This window comes from Bombus flavifrons, chromosome 8, assembly GCF_040668555.2.
Source record: "Bombus flavifrons isolate JBK064 chromosome 8, iyBomFlav1_principal, whole genome shotgun sequence".
Lineage (NCBI taxonomy): Eukaryota > Metazoa > Arthropoda > Insecta > Hymenoptera > Apidae > Bombus > Bombus flavifrons.
In genome coordinates, this window is record NC_138449.1 from 16,633,110 (window position 1) to 16,652,961 (window position 19,852).

At 31.0% G+C, this 19,852-nt stretch overlaps 1 protein-coding gene across 3 annotated transcripts; it reads left to right on the top strand.

Moving 5' to 3' along the window:
* The first annotated feature begins 226 nt into the window (after window positions 1–226).
* LOC138182226 (hrp65 protein) lies at window positions 227–19,742 on the top strand. 3 transcript variants are annotated; one of them, XR_011173748.1, is made up of 14 exons: window positions 228–561; window positions 2,886–3,056; window positions 3,760–3,978; window positions 4,186–4,499; window positions 4,751–5,046; window positions 5,162–5,352; window positions 5,990–6,086; window positions 6,323–6,342; window positions 16,223–16,279; window positions 16,508–16,608; window positions 16,826–17,080; window positions 17,343–17,399; window positions 17,750–17,878; window positions 19,537–19,742. XR_011173748.1 is itself a non-coding variant. In XM_069117850.1 (9 exons), the coding sequence occupies exons 1-9, from the start codon at window positions 367–369 to the stop codon at window positions 9,577–9,579; spliced, it is 1,722 nt and encodes a 573-aa protein (XP_068973951.1). In that variant the 5' UTR covers window positions 227–366; the 3' UTR covers window positions 9,580–9,924. The 3 variants fall into 3 exon arrangements, 1 of the variants encoding a protein (XP_068973951.1); XR_011173749.1 differs by lacking the exon at window positions 17,750–17,878; XM_069117850.1 differs by lacking the exons at window positions 16,223–16,279; window positions 16,508–16,608; window positions 16,826–17,080; ... (1 more) ...; window positions 17,750–17,878; window positions 19,537–19,742 and adding an exon at window positions 9,361–9,924 and having other exon boundaries at window positions 227–561.
* The last annotated feature ends 110 nt before the right edge of the window (window positions 19,743–19,852 follow it).

The window sequence follows — 19,852 nt, forward strand, 5'->3', positions numbered from 1 at the left end:
AGATGAAAATAAATATTATATATATTAGTCTAGATTCACAAAATCTAGAATTAAAATGGTACTTCCGGTTAATTTTATTCATTAACAATGGCGACGTTGCATCTGTTTGAATTAACCAATCAAATGCAATCTCTATTAATAAAACAACCAATCATGTTCTTAGAGAAATATACCCATAATGCACCGGAGATGGAGGTACGTAGTGGGACAGTTCCTCTAGTAGATCTCCAATTTTGCTTCTTCGTTCACTTCGTTGTCGGACGCCATAATCAACGCTTCGTTTTGCAGAAGACTGGAAAGTAAATCGAACTTTTTCGCGAAAAACCTTGTCTTTAATAATTACGGCTTGAAACATTTGAGCGGACGATGGCAGGAGCCGAATCACCTAAATTAAAACAGGAATCGCAGAATGCATCTACAGAGAATAGTAATGAAAATCCACGAGAACGGAATCCTCCTGGTGGCGGCAACCGCGGTCCTCGTGGGCGAAAAGGAGGAACACGTTTTTCTGGCGGACGTGGTGGCGGAATGGGCGGAGGAAACAGAAATAACGATGGACCGGTAAGAATTTCATATAATTCTTTTATATATATATATATATTTTTTTTTTTGAGACTATATTCGTTGTTCCTACCGCCATATTTGCTATAAATTGATGCGTAATATTTCCACTGGTTTTAAACTTCTGCCCTTTCGATTCATTAAATACCATTATTTATAAATATAATTTTTATTTATGTTATATACACACCAATTTATTATAGTGTTGCAACTAAAATAATGTTAGTCTTTTTTGTGATGTAGTGTAAATACTATTTAATTAACTGTATTTTAATTACATTAACATATATGTATACCGTTACTGTAGGCAAATATTTAAATAAAATTTACAAGTACTCGAGAAGTTATATTAATATTTCTCAAATTGGAATATTAGATATATCGAAAAAGAAGCGCTGATAAAGTAAACTGAGATTTTTTAGTTCTATTATTCTGTAAGGTCGATATAAAATACATTATAGTCAATAATTTTATTGCTGTGAGTACAATCAGTAAACATTGTTGTTTACCAGAGTTTCTGTATGAAGAAATGATTATAATATATTGATTCTTCATCAGAGTAGTTACAAAATGGCGTGTACGAAAATTGAAATGGCAGATAAGTGTATCCTCGCCTTTACAACACGTGGTTAAAACATTTTTGTTCTCCTATAAATAGTATAATATATTTTATTAATGTATTTGTAGCGATCTAAATGTAAATTTTCTAGATTTCAAATGGGAATTTGGAATTTCAAAATTATTTAAAATTTGAATTAATTTAGCTCTAGGTAATAATAATAACAATTTGTAAAATTCATAACGTCAGGTATCATTTCAGTATTTGCCTCGATGTGATTTGCCTCGAGACGATCTCGTACGATGCGTGCTGGTTTTTATGAAACCTATTTATAATTGCCATTATTGGCATCTTCCAAGTAATAAAATATTATTTCTGTGCGAAGAAAGTTACAATTGTTTGGTTATAGCAGTAGATATGTGTAATGAAGGGCAAAAATATCACGTAAAAAAAGAAAACGGTCTCAAAGAATTGGGTACATGCAGTAACTTTATTATTTGGAACAATTGTCTTTGTTATCCCTTTCTAGGTGTATATTTAGTACTATAATATTAAAAAATTAATCCCTCTATAGAATGCATTTTCAAATTTCGATAATATACAAATTTAATTCATATACTTTCTATAAAATGAATATACAGGTTACATCGACTGAAGTTTTTTTTCATTTTGAAACTTGCATTTAGACAAAGATTTTGTACATGTTTATTGAGTACTTAGTTACCTAAAAATGCCAAGTATCGAGAACTGCATAATGAACGTAATACGTACAATCAGTTTCAAACATAATCTCGGATCGAATCACGACCACGAGTATCATGAAAACTCGGCCGAGCCCCCGCTCGCCTGACCTCTTCTCGCCTGATGCGTGAGAGTCAGATTACCCGAGTGTACGAACGTGTCGGGTGCCCGTCCGAATTTATCTGATTTCTTCTGGCCCGACTCAACACATTCGGATTTCCGCATACTCCGATCGTATGTTACGAGAAGATTGTATCGTATTATATAGAGATTTCTCATATTTGTGGAACATCCAAGATCAAATCCTAAACGGATCTGTATTTATGGCAATCAGCCAACATTCTTCCCTCTTCAATACACATATTTGCCGCTGTACCTAAGCAATTGTAACTTTTCGTATGGAAATGATATTTCATTGCTTGGAAGCTGTCCATACTGTCAATTATAAGTCGAGGCGTGTTTCATCGTGTAGGGCCCGCTTCACGCTTAATTCAAATATTTATATCTAACTAATGTCGATTATAATTAACTAGTAACAAAAGGGTTAAAATGGGTCTTGTATTAACCCTTTGCGGACGGGACGATTCGAAGTCAACCGTACCGTGCTCTCATAGTCGTTTAAAATTGCCGTCGCACATTTCTGCTTAGACGCGTTTTTCGTTCATAGATGTTAAATTCTAGACATATGTACATGCACAGATTCTCCACAGGATAAATAAAATGACACACATATGAGTCCTTTGGTTCTATCAGTTGTTTTCGTCAAACGCATATATCAGTTCTTCGGCCAAATTGATGACTTACGCAGAACGCATATATGCGGCGGTAGTTCGCAAAGGATTAATCGTGAGACCACTTTTATATAGCTAACTCCTTGTCCGTCTATGATATAATTTATTTTTTAATAGAAAACAAATGTCAGTTGTGAAAGATAATAATAATAATAAACACATCAGAAATTATAAATATGTATACAAATAATAAATATGTATATAAACGTGCTTGAATTTTATAAATGTTACAGATGAAAATGAATGATCCTATGGATGGTGGTATGGACAATACCATGAACGAAGGAATAGGCGGAGGTATGGGTGGAGGTATGGGTATGGGTATTGGACGTGGCGGTGGAATGCGTGGTGGTAGAGGTGGCCGTGGAGGGGGTGATAGAAACATGGGAAATCGATCACAAGATGTAAGTATAAATTAAAGAAATTATATGTACACATTAATTTTTCAATTAACGCGAAGTATGTGTTCTATATGTGGATTCTTTACGTAGATAAAAATTACTACAAAAGAATTATTTATAGAGAAAATCAATATAAGTTATAAAATTATTTATTTCATATTTTCATAAAAAAAGGATAATAATGAGAGCTTACAGAACCAAAAGAAATTTTATTCCTCGTTGTTGTTAGTACTCTGTAGCTCAAAATAGTCTCTCTTTTCTCTTTTAATTAACACGAAATCAATATCCTTGCTACTTGTAAAAACGCGCTTAACGCATTCAATGCAGAAGACGCGAACGTATGCATTTCCAGGTTTCCTATTTTCTTGCGGATGACGCCTGAATAAGTGAGATACATGTTATAGAAAAATCGATTTCCGCCATCAGAGGCCCTCTTCGATTTTGTATGCCACATTGAATGTGTTAATATAATATACGTAAGTTAAGCAGAAAAGATTGGAATGATGTAATAATTAGCTAATCAAGCGAGAATTTATATATTATGTATACTAATATACAATAAGGAAATGTTTTCTGATGTAAAATGAAATTGCAATCGTAAACTAACATTAAAAAGATCAGTATAAATCGAGAAATCAATGTGTACATATTAATACATAATACCTTTTTATAATCTTATTAATGCTGCTTTTATTTTCGTGATCAGGATCGTTTAATGGAACGGATTATGGCTATTAGTGGTCCTACGCATGATCTACCACCCCCAGAAACCACGGAAAAGAAATTCAGTGGTCGTAATCGTCTGTATATTGGAAACTTGTCAAATGATGTTACAGAAGAGGAAATTCAACAGATCTTTCAACAATATGGTGAAATATCTGAACTTTTTGTAAATAAAGAGAAAAACTTTGCATTTCTTAGGATGGTAAGTTCAATACTTTTTCTTTCTTTCTTTTTTTTTCTCGTAATGTTTACATAAAAAAAATGATTAAAATAATTACCGTTTGAAAGAAAATGATAAGATTTTGGCTGCTATCTTATACTATATGATGCATTGCTATGTATATATATATGTATATATGGATTTGTATGTATGGCATTAAACTATAACTTAATCTTTTTTATTTTATAGGATTATAGGGTAAATGCCGAGAAGGCAAAACATGAGTTAGATGGAAAAAATGTATTTACAAATAGTAAAGGACGTGCACTTAAAGTTCGTTTTGCTCCACATTCTTCGACAGTTAAAGTTAAAAATCTTACACCTTGGATTACGAATGAATTGCTTGAGAGGGCATTCAGTGTCTTTGGTGAAATTGAACGAGCGATAGTTATAGCGGATGACAAGGGAAAATCTACTGGAGAGGGAATTGTAGAATTCTGCAGAAAACCGTCAGCCCAACTTGCTTTACGAAAGTGCACAGAAGGATGCTACTTTTTAACCGCGTACGTTTTTACTATAAATAAAAATGTTGTTTACCCCAAAGCCACGCTTGTTTGACGTATTTAATTTATCTACAAGTGCCTAAAAATTGATCATAATGGGGGAAAGAAAAGTAGTTCCCAAAGGAAGCATGATACAATAGATGTTTGTATTGTGTGCCGCAAATTGGAACACAAAACATTATTTTAAATATAATTTTATTGAAACAAAGAGAGAGAACTAAGAAAATTTACATTCGAAAATTTACTTATAGGTCTCTACGTCCTGTAGTTGTTAAACCATTTGAATTACTAGATGACATTGATGGTTATTCAGACAAAAATCTACCTCGGAAAAATCAGGAATTTTTTACAGCTCGCGATATTGGTCCAAGGTTTGCAAAGATAGGAAGTTTTGAATATGAATATGGAACGAGGTGGAAACAGCTGCACGAATTATATGAACAGAAAGAAGAAGCACTAAAAAGAGAAATGGCAATGGAAGAAGAAAAATTGGAAGCTCAAATGGAATTTGCACGATATGAACACGAAACTGAATTGTTGAGAGAACGTAAGTATTTTAACATCATTAAAAGATATTGCTTTAATATATACATATACATCGCACAAGTAATGTAAGTGTAATAAATCAGGAAATCAATAAGTTGATTTTCTTTAATTGATAGAATTGCGTATGCGCGAGGCCGATCGTGAGAGACAAAAGCGAGAATGGGAAATGAAAGAAAGACAGGCTGAAGAACAAAGAACGCGTGAAGAAGAACTACGAAGGAGACAACAGGAAGAAATGGCAATGCGTATTAGAAGACAAGAAGAGGAGCTACATCGTCGTCAACAAGAAAATAATTTGTTCATGCAGGTAATTACTTGGCAACGTTAACAGAAAACTAAATTCATTGGGATTACAGAAATTTTCTATGATAATAGGTTGAAATTTTAACATCTTTATACTATAGGGATGACAATAGAGATCAGTAACATGTATTTATTAGAAACATGTATTTAAAAAACTACATGCGGAGGTTACATAAAAGATTTTTATTTTTTATGCGTTTGCGAGAACGTATCTTTTATTTATTATTAACACTTTACCGACCGCTAGCGATTCAACAGCATACGCACGTCCGACCGGCATCTCAGGCGCTGGCTCTGTTTCAGTTTAGACTCTCCGATACCATTCTTTTCGTTCATCGCGAACGGTAATTTTTTTAAATTGGTATAAAACTGTGGGAGCTTACAAAGCAACGCAACTGAGCAAGGTGCCTTAGTACAGTAAATAACAAATTACTGTTCAAATAACGAGAAAGATTGTCTGCGACAAAAGGCCGATTAATTAATAGGCTATCGGTCGGTAAAGTGTTAACATTTATTATCATTATCATAGTGATAGGAATAGGATAGTAGCGCTACTTATAATATTTGTGTGTCAGAATATTTGTATTTTTTCGTTTTGTTTTTTAACTAACGCTTGTGCTTATGCTCCTCTTATATTTAAGGAGCAAACAATGAGAGGAGGTGGAGGAGGCGGGATGGGAGGAAAAAATTATGATTCCGTTGGTAATAATGACCGCGATGGATATGGACAGCCAGATGGTAAGTTTCTTAAGATATTGAAATGTTATTCTTCATAAACTTCAATATTTCTCTAGCATATAATGTGTATTTACTTACTAGTATATTTGAATTCAATTAGTTCTCCTTGAAATAGAAATTTATATTTTATACTGATTGTTATTATTATATATAAAATTATATATAAATTTTTACATGAAACATTCATTCAAAATTCTTCAAAACTATTTGTAATGGAAAAATTTACTTCGTTACAGGTGGAAGCAGCATGCCAGTGGTAATGTATCCCCCATTAAAGTATCATTCTATATATATATGCACATATATATGCATATCACACACACGCATATATATATGTGTATGTATGTATGTATGTATGTATATATATATATATATTTTTTTTTCATAAAGTATTTATTTTTTCTGAAACTATTTCTTTGATATTTCATTTATGTGTATTTCCATTTGGTGATATTACTAAACAAATTATTCTACCTATATATGAGAATCTTTTGTTAGAAATAATTGAACTGCCTTGCATGGTAAAATCGCGAGTATTATTAGTGAACACTTGCGAAAAACATAAGTGAAAGAACTTTACGAATATTCCTATAAAGCATGCTTTCCAATATAGCAGGGTTCTAATGTCTGCAACAATGGCAATAGTATTAAAATCAATCTAATATCGAATATATATATCGTACAATAATAACTTTTAATTCGTTTATTATAACATGTGGAGGTGTCAATGGGCCTTAACATTAAATTTTCTACTTAACAGGAGATCATTTGTTGTAGCGTGAATAGATACAGAAGTTTAAATTAATTTATTCGGTCTTCATAGAACCGAAGTATTTTGCGAGGTAATAAGAACGATACTTATCATATCTTGTATTTGAAACCTTTTATCTACGTTCACGTAACACACCGCCGCAATCTTTGTTAAATATTCTTCATTTGTATTGCAAACGCATGTGATATGGTTTCTATTATTGTCTACTACAAACGATTACTGAAACATGTGACATTTTTGGTTTTTTTAATGTAGTTCTACTTCTTGTAAAAATGTATGATTCTATGCTGATAAAAATATTTTAAAGCATTTATTGCTGGTTGGAAGGTTTTATCATGCTGACATTTATAAGTATTCAAAGTTATGAAATTAACAGAGGATATTTAAAGGTAAATGTACGAAATTTTGGAGAAATGTTAGGAAATTTTTATTAACCTATTATAAATAATGCGAAATATAAAGGTTGTATAGGTAGGTAAAGGTTTTATTGGACGGACTCTTCTCGCCATACCTAAATTTTTAATTTTTTAACTGCACTGTGAGATCAGTACATTTAAGCCAGCAGTCGCTTATTTTTACCTATACCATACATGATTAATTCCGAAACATCTTCGCTTTTATCTATAGGACGTGAATTTTATTGTTAACGATAATACTTTTATAAGCATTTGAGGGAATCCGCTTTTTCAGTTTATACTGGTAATAAGCTTTGGGTTAATGTTCTACGTATTCAATTCGAATATATTCTTCATAAACAGGGCTTTGGAATTCATAAATATTGAATCTAGGAATACTTTTTAGACATTCATCAGTAAAATTGAAGCTAAAACTGAATTAATATTTCGTGCCTCATTGGCTTCTCCATATGCTTGCAGACAGGAGGCTCTGTTCTTCTATTTTCTCTAGTTACATTAAGAATTAGGTATTAGGTATGCTTACATACTATGGAACTAGCATCGTTCAACGTATAAATCTGAACATTAGAATTAAATTGAATATTTCCTCACTTAAATAGTTCCATAGTAATAATTTGATATTTATTAACCAACAAATGCCCAACTACATTGAGTGTTAATTAAACATAATTAGCTGTATTCAGAAATTATTTTTATTTAAATATAGTATATATTTAAATATATACACATATACATTTATTTAGAGATGTTTACTTGAAGATTAAGTGTAATTTAAACATTGTTTCTGAGTACAGCAATATCAATTTTGATTTACAATAAGTAAAAGAGCTTAAAATAATCTTTATACTTCATTTATCTAAACGAATATAATTTTGAGTTTTTATTGTTATATTTATGAATTTTTTTTTCATATTCCAAACTATATATTTTGTGAACTATTTATTACATACCTACATGCACGATTCTGTAGTATAGATATTGTATAAAGTTTGCTTAGAGATCTTGATCACATCTCTTTGTCACTTATACCAATATTTAAGCTTCAGAGTTGTGTAAAATTAATTCAATATTAATTGTTACAACATTATCGCTAAAAATACACACTATTGATGTAACTAATATGACGAGATACTTCTTATTAGTACACTAGAACGGTTATATTTTTAAAAGTCGTATAACTACGTGTTGGGTACTTAAATTAAGGACCTCGTATGCGTTTCTATACTTTAAAACCCCTAATGTTCGTTCTATATATGAATGTTTATCGTGCGTTTAACATTGTTTAACGAGGGCTTGGTACCGAATTTGAAATATCTATTGTGTAAATTAAAATTTTTAACAATTTCAGAGAAATTTCTGTAGCGGTATGGAATAATATAATAGCGTATATTCTTTCAGTTAAATTACATCCATAGGAATCTAGTGGAATCTAGTGATACATCTATACTTCTACTTTAATCCCGAAAGTTCTAAACCTTTAATTTTATGACTCGAATTCAATCTTAAAATATGACTTATAAAGTTAAGGGTGCATTTAAATGAACAGACTTATGCAAAATATTGTAGACGAAGAAATACATTGTAAGGATATTCTTCTAACCTATTTCACCAGACTTGTATGCACTGACTTAGACGGTAACCATTGTCGATCGTATGTTGGGCATTTGCTTGGTTTAATAAGGCTAATCGATGTTGAGAAAACGGCATACTCTGAAAGCAGTGTAACTATTCGTATCTATGATTTGTTCTAGCGCGTGTATTATTCACGCATTCCATTCTACTAATGTTGTACGTACAAACAACATCTAACATTGTGTTTTCCCCTTTCTTTTCTATGTGATTTGACGAAAATTGACGATGACCTGTGCTGCTGTCAAACATGGATGGTCGCCCTGAACCGTGAAATGTATTTATGGTACATCCAAAATCTACAAAACACCGTTATTCACCGTATTAAACAAAAATCGTTGGCATTCATTTCGGTGATATCGGCTCATAACTTTCGACTACTTCGTCCTTAAAATATCATTTTGTTTTTACTTTACGCGTAATAATTAAATTCACCTTTCTCTGTAATGATGATTAGGATCCAAAGTCTTTTATGGATGCTTATAATAGTATGGATCGTGGTAGTCGTGGGGGTTACAATGACGATCGTAGTCAAATAATGGATTTGATGGATATGAGGGTCGATATGGGTAATATGGGTGGTGGTCGTGGAGGTAGTGGTGGTAGTGGACGTTGGCAAGGTGGAAGTGATCGTAATCGTCAGGATGACTATCCTAATAAAAGAAGACGCTATTAAAAATGTTGCGGTATTAACATAACTTCCTTTTTCTAATCGATCGAGAAGAATCGATAGTTCGCATTGTAGTCATTTTTTCCAACAAAATTTGTTATCGATCATCTTTCACGTTTTATATCATGGCACAGTGTTTCGAGTATATGGGCGTTCAGGGCAAAAATCATAACATTGTATCTGTACACAATTTTTTCTTCAATTCACTCTTTAGTTTTAAATTGGACTTTCATTCTTTGTTAAAATGTAAATACTGCGATTATATTCATTCAGGGCCAGATTCAGAACATACGTGTGTTTGCATCATGACAGTGGAATCGTTTGTTGCTATTAAATATTACCTGATATGTGCAGTTCAATATTTCCTTAATGTTTATTATATCATTTTCTGTGTTTTGACACAGTTGTATCATAGTTTATGATAAGTAAATTGTACAAATTTTTATTACAGTTTTCCCTAGAACTTTTGAGGCTATGACGTTTCCGTATATATCTTATTTCATTATGTCTAACTTAGCATACATTCTTTAGACCACGTTTTGATAAATATTGTTGCGCGTGTAATAATATCTATTCCGTAAATTAGTAATATATATAAAGGCATATTATGCCATTCATAAATAGAGAAATATATCGTTATTGTTTTTTGTAACAGTCTTTAAATACTATTTCGTGTTCTTATCTGAATTTGTTTTTCAAGAAAATAGAAATTACAAGATATATAATACTATCAAATTTGTAATATGACTATATTAATAATACTGTACAAAAGTAATACGATAACTATAGCAAACAAACAAAAATTTTAAGAAAAATAAACAGTATCTATATAATGAAGGATTACGAATGTTTAGTGGGTCCATATAGCATTGCGTAACGCTCAAGCGTGCCATTTTGACCATCTTTTCTATTTTGAACAAATTTTAGACGATTGAAACTTTGATTTTAATATAAAATTTACTACTATTCTTCGCATTAAAAAAGTTAAGATTATTTGTTATTACTGAAATTATTTGAAATTGAAATTGAAATTGAATTTACTCTCACCAGTTTCAAAGGTGATAGAATACTGAATTTTAAGAAAAATCAGATTAAATATGCAAATGCTCTGATTTTTGTGATAAACTTTATGTCTGAATTTTAGTAACAAATCGATATATTGAAAAAAGTCACGTTAATATTATAAACTACGCATTTCAAGATAGAACAATCTGTAAATTCTAATTCTTTTTTTCATTTCCTCTCTCTCTCTCTCTTTTCTTTTTTGTCTTTTCTTTCTTATTTCTCTCTTTTCTTTTATTTTTTGTCCATTGATCGAAATGCTGTGCATAAAGGCGAAACAATATTAATAAGAATGAATAGGCAACAATGATGAAAGGGTGATATGTAATGATTGAGAGAGTGTGCTTTTATATTTTTCAATGTGGATCTGATTTCGTGATATCGCGAATTATTTTATTCATGAGGCATTACTTCAACAAATTTCAAGGGAGTACCCTATCTTGTGAGCCTAGAAAACAGATAAATTAAGACTTTCCTTCTCAGGGTGATTATTGTGTGAAATATCGGGATTTTCTTTCAAAGGATGTTGGGCAACGTTTTATATTCAGTTTCATCTATTGTCTGAAATTACAAAACGGCGGAGTTATGCAACATTATCTATTGTCATGTTTAATAAAACCTTGGAATCTGGTATCGGAAGCGACTGGAACGTAAAACAAGAAAAATTTCCATATCAACCTAAACAAGAATAAACTATCTATAACGTCGTAGCTCACTAACCTTAGGTAACATTCAGTAATATACAAGTGATGGTATTTGAAAGGAAATAGGTTTTCACCCAATGAAGTTAACTTTTGTAAAAGTTGAACGAATTTAAATGTCAGAGAAGATCGTACGCTATGCATTTTACGTAATCTTATAAGAAATAATACGTAAAAATTTAAAAAGTTAGTCGAATATACTTAGTTCTTGATATCTATCTTGGGTCTCACGTGAAAACGATGTTTTCGAGGAAATCGTGGTCATAGCCATTTAAGCCAATATTTTAACGAAATAAAACAAACATTTTAAGAATTTATCCTTAGCTCGCGGTTCTAACTCTATAACAGGATACTTCTGGCTCGGAAACTTTCATCAGCTTGTTTTAAAGCTACTCTTTAGTAACTATGGAATTTCTTTCGACCTTTATCGTGTTCCTGAATTTTCGCGCGTTTAGGTGTTGTTTGTTTACTTCTGCAAAAAAATTGCTTGCACTACTTCCAATAACCGGTTTCATAAATTGCTTCATTAATGATATTGTTTTATATACACCGTTGAGAATACTAGCAGCAACGAAATCTGCAATTTTTCTCATCGTCATTTTCCATTTTCTTATTACAGATTATTGTCTTCGGGACAATTGTCCAAATTACAGAATTTACACTCACTCTTATTGTTTTGCGTGAATCAGTCCATATCGTTTTTCCGGATTACTTGACCCGAGACGGGTCAACAACTAACAATTACTTCGATAAACAAAAAATTAGAAAGTTTTATCGATATCGAAAAATTAACCGAAATTTCTGTTTCACAAACGTTATATTAGATCTTCCTACCTGACGCAATATACAGTGATTTTTGGTGCCGTAACTTCGCCAATTTTCGAATTTCAAAAAATCCAACTGCAATACTCTATGAAACGTTGAAAATATCTTCGGTTTTTCGAAAAACCGACAAGGTTAGGGGTACTCCCTTCCAAATATAAATTTACGAATGCGTGTTAAATACATGGGAAGCCCTTTTAAAAGGATTTAATAGTACTTTTCAATTTGATGTATTAACAAATTGTAAATATTTTAACTTTTGAGCCATCCAAAAAGCAAAACATCAAAGGTACTGTTAAAACTATTGACTATTAACATAATCATATCTTTTTCAAGGATAAAGAAACGATTTCAACTTGTACGCCTCTTAATCCCCCATAAGACTGTTCTAAAGATGAGAATCGCATACAATGGAAAAACTGAATTTAAATTTGCGGTGTCACTATACATACAGTAATGTAGACAAACGTATATTCACTGTCAATTAGTACTTTCAATAAAATAATCATCTCATAGAAGTTTCTCTTTATGAAACAATATGTAAATATTACAAATAATATAGTATATTACTTTTCATTACTATTGTATTGTCATACTATATACTATTCATAGTTCGTTATTTCATTTGATTCGGTAGTTTTTCAGGGTGAAAGTATATGTACGCTGTCCGTACTTTTAGCTTTGTTCTTTACGATTAAAAAGTTAGTTCGTAAGTAAAAAGTGCGTTTAGTATTGACTGAAATCAATATCGGTCATTTGGTAACTTATCTTTCTAATAACGAGTAAAATTTCTTATATACGTGTCTGTGTCAAAGTTTTACCCCGTGCATTATGCATATTCATACGTTACGTGTCTTTATGTTAACGATGGTGTGAATGTCGCCACGAGAAGAAGTATATGCAATATCTGCATTACTTGAAGCTTTATAAAAGTAATTATTATATTAGAATAAGACGTATATCTCAGCAGCAGCAGTAATCAATCTGCGCTTATGCTATTCAAACTTTGTGAAGGAACATAATTGACAGAAAGTAATTTTATGAATAAAGGTTTACATATATCCATACATAGGAATATATAATACACCAACGTTTATTTAATTACTAATCTTCTTCGTTAAAATTTCGCGAATATCGCGTTTATTTGAAAGATATTGTTTTCAATGTTATACTCAATGAGTTATACTCAGTTATACAATACTGAGTTATATGCTTATTATGCAATTGAATCTTAAATATGTCGTACAAACTTACATCATAGGGATATACAATTTATCTCTATAAGTTATAAGAGGAAATTAAATATGAACACTCCATATAAGTTATAATTTGTATGCCTGCAACTTTGAATAACACTACTGCAATGATGATTTTATGTTACATTGTTACACATTTATATCTTGTAACATCTTTTTCTATAATTTAAAAAAAGTTTATACCGTGATGGGTTGATATTTATGGAGAACTACGGATTGAAACAAGTACTAGAATACTTGACAAATAGATTTTTATAAGAATCCGAGAAGTAATTATACGACAGATATTATTCTTCTTATAGAAATATACGAAGACAGTGTGTTCGGAGGTTAAGCTTATTTTACTATTAAGCCACTAATCATCACCGCTTATAGGTGAATATTAAGCGAAGATATTTCGATAATGGTATATTTGTTAAACTGTTCTAACTTGATTGCGAGTTATGAATTTCCTAAAGAGAGGTAGGGATGTTATAGTTAAAATAGAAAATGATAATAACAACAGTATTATGTTCTATCTTAAATGCTGATATATAATGCTATTAAGATGTATTTCTTTTTATAAACTTTTAAGGATTCGTCTGAGATAAATTTCAACCATTAAAAAGTATTTAAACCTCCTTTTTTTTTTTTTGGGAGTAAATTAAAATTTTGATATTGACGTTCCAAATAAAAGTAAGCATAATATAATGTAATTAAGTACAATTAGAAGTATTTGCTTGGAGAAAACTGAAAAGTTCTGCTGAAAAAGTAATATTATCTGGTCTATTATTATTTTCAAATATATCACCGCATTTCTTTCAGGAAACCTTCGACATTATGGACATCACACATTTTATTTCTATAAAGTTTCCAATAATGTGATAATTTTTAACAATGAACAAGTTCTTAGAGGAATGTATATTTTCATGAAATTCATTCTTCATTATTCTCCATTATTCTTTACCCACATTTTCTGTCTCTCTGTAAAATCTTACCCCTAGAATGTCATTATTACATGGTTCGTCATTGAAGAATTTCCAAACGTGACTTCGTTTAATATTATTGTGTATTCTCGTATTATAATAATAACTACTTTATAGACGGTGCATTAAAAAATGTAATACAAATTCATCTTGTGTTTTCTGAATGAAAGTGAACATTTACAATGAGATTCGCCAAAATTTAATGAATTTAATGAACATGTTCTTAACATATCTGCATTACATAATTTATACATTATATAAACACATGAGATGTGTATACATAAGAGGCCTTAATGAACGAGAATCTTTACTACTTTAAACACACCACTAAACTGATTATGAAAAATGGATATGGTCAGACTACTATATCTTTATTTGAGAATTTTTCTGGCAATGCCTATACACATTACATGACAAATATTGTCATTATTGAATAAGTGTCTAGATAATAATATGAATTATATGAAAATAAGTATTTCTTGCGATCAAAGTTATCCAATTTCTTTATCGAAGGAAACTGTTATGTGCAAGTAATACGCATTTGTTTGAAATTCCTAATAATGCGCGATATAAACTGACTGTTGTTAATCAAGAATCTCTTAACGGAGGAGAGTCTGCAATCACAAGATAGGCTTACATACTTGAAACTACTAGTCAGTGAAACTACTGGTACGAGGTGAGTAGACTTTGTAAAACTGTTATTATGCGTACTTCTATTTTAATCTTCGGGTGGGACATTTATATGAATATATGGTAAAGATTATGAAATAGTATAAATGGCACATAACATAAATGTTACATATATTTCATCATTTTAATCCTTATTTACTTAATATTGAATACATAAATTATATTTCAGCAATTAAGGAGCTCCATATTTTTGAACGAGTCTAATAATTTGTAATCTTTACCAGTGAGATTGAACTTATAACGTTATCCAAAATTAGCAAACGAATAGGAAATTACGATATAGAATGGTTTATTTTGTTAATTGTATGTATTCAATATACCATTGACTTCATATTCAACCAAGCTAACTATTATGAAAATCTAATCGTTTTATTATATGATTTTATAAAAACCTAATAATACTTGTGTACAAATTTACCAGCCTAGTCCGTGTTTTTACCTATGACAACCAAAATATTCTTGTATACCAACTTTAGCAAAGGTTGTCTGGGTTCATTATTGAAATCTAGGCTGATATATATCTAATTGTTACTTGAACAACAAAACTGCAATATCGTATTGGCTATACTTATACCTTGGGTGGTAGATATATATATATATATATATATATAGGCCACTTTATCAAATATACTATACTTATAATTTATGCATTTAGTGCTATCAAATATTATTTAAAAAGGTTAGATATTTTAATGTTTAAAATCTGAAACTATATATAGTTATACCCATAAAGAATTTTCGTTTGTAAGACCTATGCAGTCTATACTATTTCTATATTTTAAAGATTGTTAATTTTAATTTATTTGCAAATTTACATGTTTTACACTGTATAAAACGGTATTATATTTTTAATGTATTATACATATACGCAACATGAATTTTTACTTACACAATTTTAATTATCGAAGGGGTGAAAAATGTTTCATGTCGTATAACAGAGTTCATATTTGTATGGAAGGTATTATTATACTCTTGAAGTTTAAGATGTGGAAGTAATCTCTGTGAACAATCGCTTCATTGATTGTAACGATCTGTAATCGTTAACTTCAAATGTAATTTGTGTACAAAAAGTATTAATTCATTGCATACTGTATTAAAACTTTTAATATATTGTTTTTATGTAAAATATTTATATTAGTGTTTATGTTTACAGATACTAATAGCAGTTGCTAGCTGAGGGAATGAATAAAACGTATTGAAAAGTGAAAAGGTAAATTTACATAAAAATTATTATATACCTTTAAGAATCAAACGAATAATTATATTGGATTGTATTGTAATATGGAATAATGAGATTATATATGATATAATTATATCTAATCTTCACTTATTCCAAATTTTTTAGAATTTTTTTTAATGCACTAATTATATAGAATTTAAGACAATTATACAAAGTACCACATGTCACTTTCTCTGATAATAGAATTTTCATTTACAGATTTGCACACTTCACATTTAATTGCATCTATTTCACCATCCCGTATGTATTCAATATACAAACGCAAAATGTGTGCAAAAGAATGCGTGCGGAATCATAAGGTTTGTTTCAATGTTGTCTTGCTTTTCTTTGTCTATTGAGTTAGGATTAAATATTTTTTTGCAACATTCCTTTCTACGATGACAAATATGTGATTAATGAAAGATTTCAATGATTATCTGAACGTGTCCTCGGTGTATTGCTTCAAAATTTTCACTTGAATTAACATGTATATGCTCGTATAATATTAATACTAATAAAATACTTTTTGTTTTGCAGGAGGAAAATATACAAACGTGTCGAAATTTACGTGTCAAAATTAATGACGCTAAAATCATATTACGAAATTTCGAAGGATTATGATTATATCAAATGTTGAATTAAAATAAGGCATATGTGATCATTATATAGTTTTGATTTAACTAATCATCCCTTTAAATATTTCTTCGTACTTAATGGACTAGATGAAACAAAAAATTAATTTTGTACGCTATACGCACCCCAAGTCATCGTTTTTGAATAGGAGTGTTTAAGGTAATATACATTTTTTAAAGTAATTATTTCGACGGTACATCAAACCTACAGATATTTAACTCCACATATTTCTTTTTCATTTTATATATCTTATTTTATGCAAAAATTTCTAAAATATAATGATGATTTTCTTTCGGGGCTGAGCATAATGACGAAGCTTCAAAAATCCAACGTGTACACTTTCACTGAGAAAAACAGAGATTCATATATATTCAAGTTTTTAATACGTTCAAGTGGTAATTGCAGTTTTTTTTTTTTTTAGGACGTTAGAAGCTGCTATGAGGTGGAATTGTTTTGATGATATATCATACTTTAAAAGGTGATTATTTATTCAGACAATAACAACTATCATGATTTTACTATCAATTATACGAATGACAAAAAGAAATACTCGTATATTTTAATCACGTCATATCTGTTTCGCTCAGTTAAATTCTCAAAATGATTAACTGCCTAGATGCATCGCCAATATGTTCGCGGACCGTGGATGCTTAAGTAGACAATACTTATGTATATTTTCATGTATTATGATGAAATTTTGGCTAGAGTTCTGAATAAAAGATGACAATTATTGTTCGTATATTATACTGAAACTTAATATATAAATAATAAAAGAAAATCATCTAAATACAATTTTCTAAATAGTTTTCTTTTTTTTTTTTATTGCAGTGTTTGACTCAAAATACCAAAATTATCAATATTGTTGGGTCCTAAAATACAATTTGAAATTCCCGAGCTTTTTCCGTTCATGTGACCGGCTAGCAGCCTTTTTCGTTGAGAGCGTTCGGATTGTAAAAGGTGAAAAGAAAGAATTAAATTGCCGGTAACAAAAATAATTTATTTAACAAAACGTAAGCAATGAACAACTTAAACTTGACGGGCGGAATCAAGCAATTTTTGTATATATTGTTTGTACCTGAGGATCTTCTTTCGGTATCCTGCCTACATCTGAGTAACTCGGTCTACTGAATGCGATTTCAGTCAATTTAACGGTCGGAGTGGATCCACGTTATCATCCAGGAAGTTCGCTATAAATCTTTGTCTTTGTCTACTAATTTGGACCTTTGAACTCGCAAATTTGGTTTGTTTCATCTAACGAAAATGGCAGTTGTAATACCTTCAAAGAGGTAAAAATGTAAAAGAAAGAAAGAAAAATGAAGTGTAAAGAGTAGAAAAATCTACTTTCGAACCGCTAAACGACCGCTGGTCTACTTATGAATAAACGTGGGTGGAGGTAGATCTGCGGAAAGGGTGTTGTGAGCGTCCGTGCTAGCTACTTCTCCCTGCGCTGGCTACCACAATGAAGGTGAAAGCTTGAGACGCGTGTCTATAGAATGCCCTTCGAGTTTCCAAAAAATGTTAAGGGAGCGTTAAGTCAAAATATCAACCTGGTTTGTGATCTCTGCATACACTGATCTTCCTTCAGTTTGGTTGTCTTATGTATATGTTCGGAGTTGAGGGGCCAGGTTAGTTTTCAGTTGCGAGAAAGATGGTGGTATGATCGTGGGTGGTCGACCTTGTGCACCTGACGGAGGGTATCGAACTAATCTAGACTTCCGGGCGTTGCCGGACCCGCGCTCCCTCACTGCTGGCAATAGACTGCTTCAGTTGCAGTGATGATGCACCCTAGAGACGTTAGAGTCTCACTCACTATTGGTGGTAAAGTGATAGTAGATAGTGTCGAATCTTGGCTGGCCGCGCTCAGTATCAGGCAGGACAAGAAACGCCAACGTGCGCGCTTACAAACGTGACAATGTAATAATTGAACTATTTTCAATTTTACAAAACTTATGTCATAATATACAGGGTGGTTGGTAACTGGTGGTACAAGCGGAAATGGGGGGTGATTCTACGCGAAAAAAGAACTCGAAAATATAGAATAAAAATTTTCTTTTTTTTTATTTTTCCATCGAGACAACGATCTACAGTGACATCCGTTATAACGAGACGTGATGAAGTGCACGCGTACCGAGCGAAAATTCAAAGTCGATTTTCTCGAAAACAAAGCCTCAAGCGAAAAATTTTTATTCTATATTTTCGACTTCTTTTTTCTCGTAGAATCACCCCCCTTTCCACTTGTACCACCGCCAGTTATCAACCACCCTGTATACTTCGAGTAATTTTACTATATTTTGCGTAGAATTATTGTATTATATATTTCCATATCATAAAACATTTAAAAAAATATTAAACATCTTTTCATGCGTTTGATATATAAAATTTGTTGATTTACATTATGACTAAGCGTGAACACGTTCGCAATTCAACGTACTTTGCTTTAGTACTACTCTAGGAAAGTGATACGCCTCATCAATTAAAATATTTTTGTAACTACGTATGTTAAACAATATTCACAAAAAGTATATTGTATGTATTTTCTGAAGCTTATCGAAAAAGTAATAAATAAAGAGTATTTGTGTTATTCATGTAAAAAAAGTTAGGATTTTTGGTTTCAGATGTGTGACCTACAATCAGTGGACGTTCGTTACTTATAAATATGGATCAAGAGACTTTGAACATGTTCAGAAGCTTTATTTTAAATTTAACTTTAAACGAAGCTTAATTCATTCTCCATTTTTTATACGATATTAATTACTGTATTCTCAGAATAAGTAATGGCTAAAATTCTTATGTTACTTTAATAAAATATATATACATATAATTTATTGTTAAAACTTTAATTTCGTTTGTAACATCCATTTGTGTAGTATCACATCACTCATAGATATAATGCACCATCGCTTACGGCGGAAGTATTGACTAAACATGAAA

Excerpts from the sequence above, each read along its gene's own strand:
- LOC138182226 (XM_069117850.1), top strand. The coding sequence starts at position 367 with ATGGCAGGAGCCGAATCACCTAAATTAAAACAGGAATCGCAGAATGCA. Across the intron at positions 3,057-3,759 it reads TGGGAAATCGATCACAAGAT|GATCGTTTAATGGAACGGAT; the intron begins GTAAGTATAAAT and ends TTTCGTGATCAG. Across the intron at positions 5,047-5,161 it reads AACTGAATTGTTGAGAGAAC|AATTGCGTATGCGCGAGGCC; the intron begins GTAAGTATTTTA and ends TTTAATTGATAG.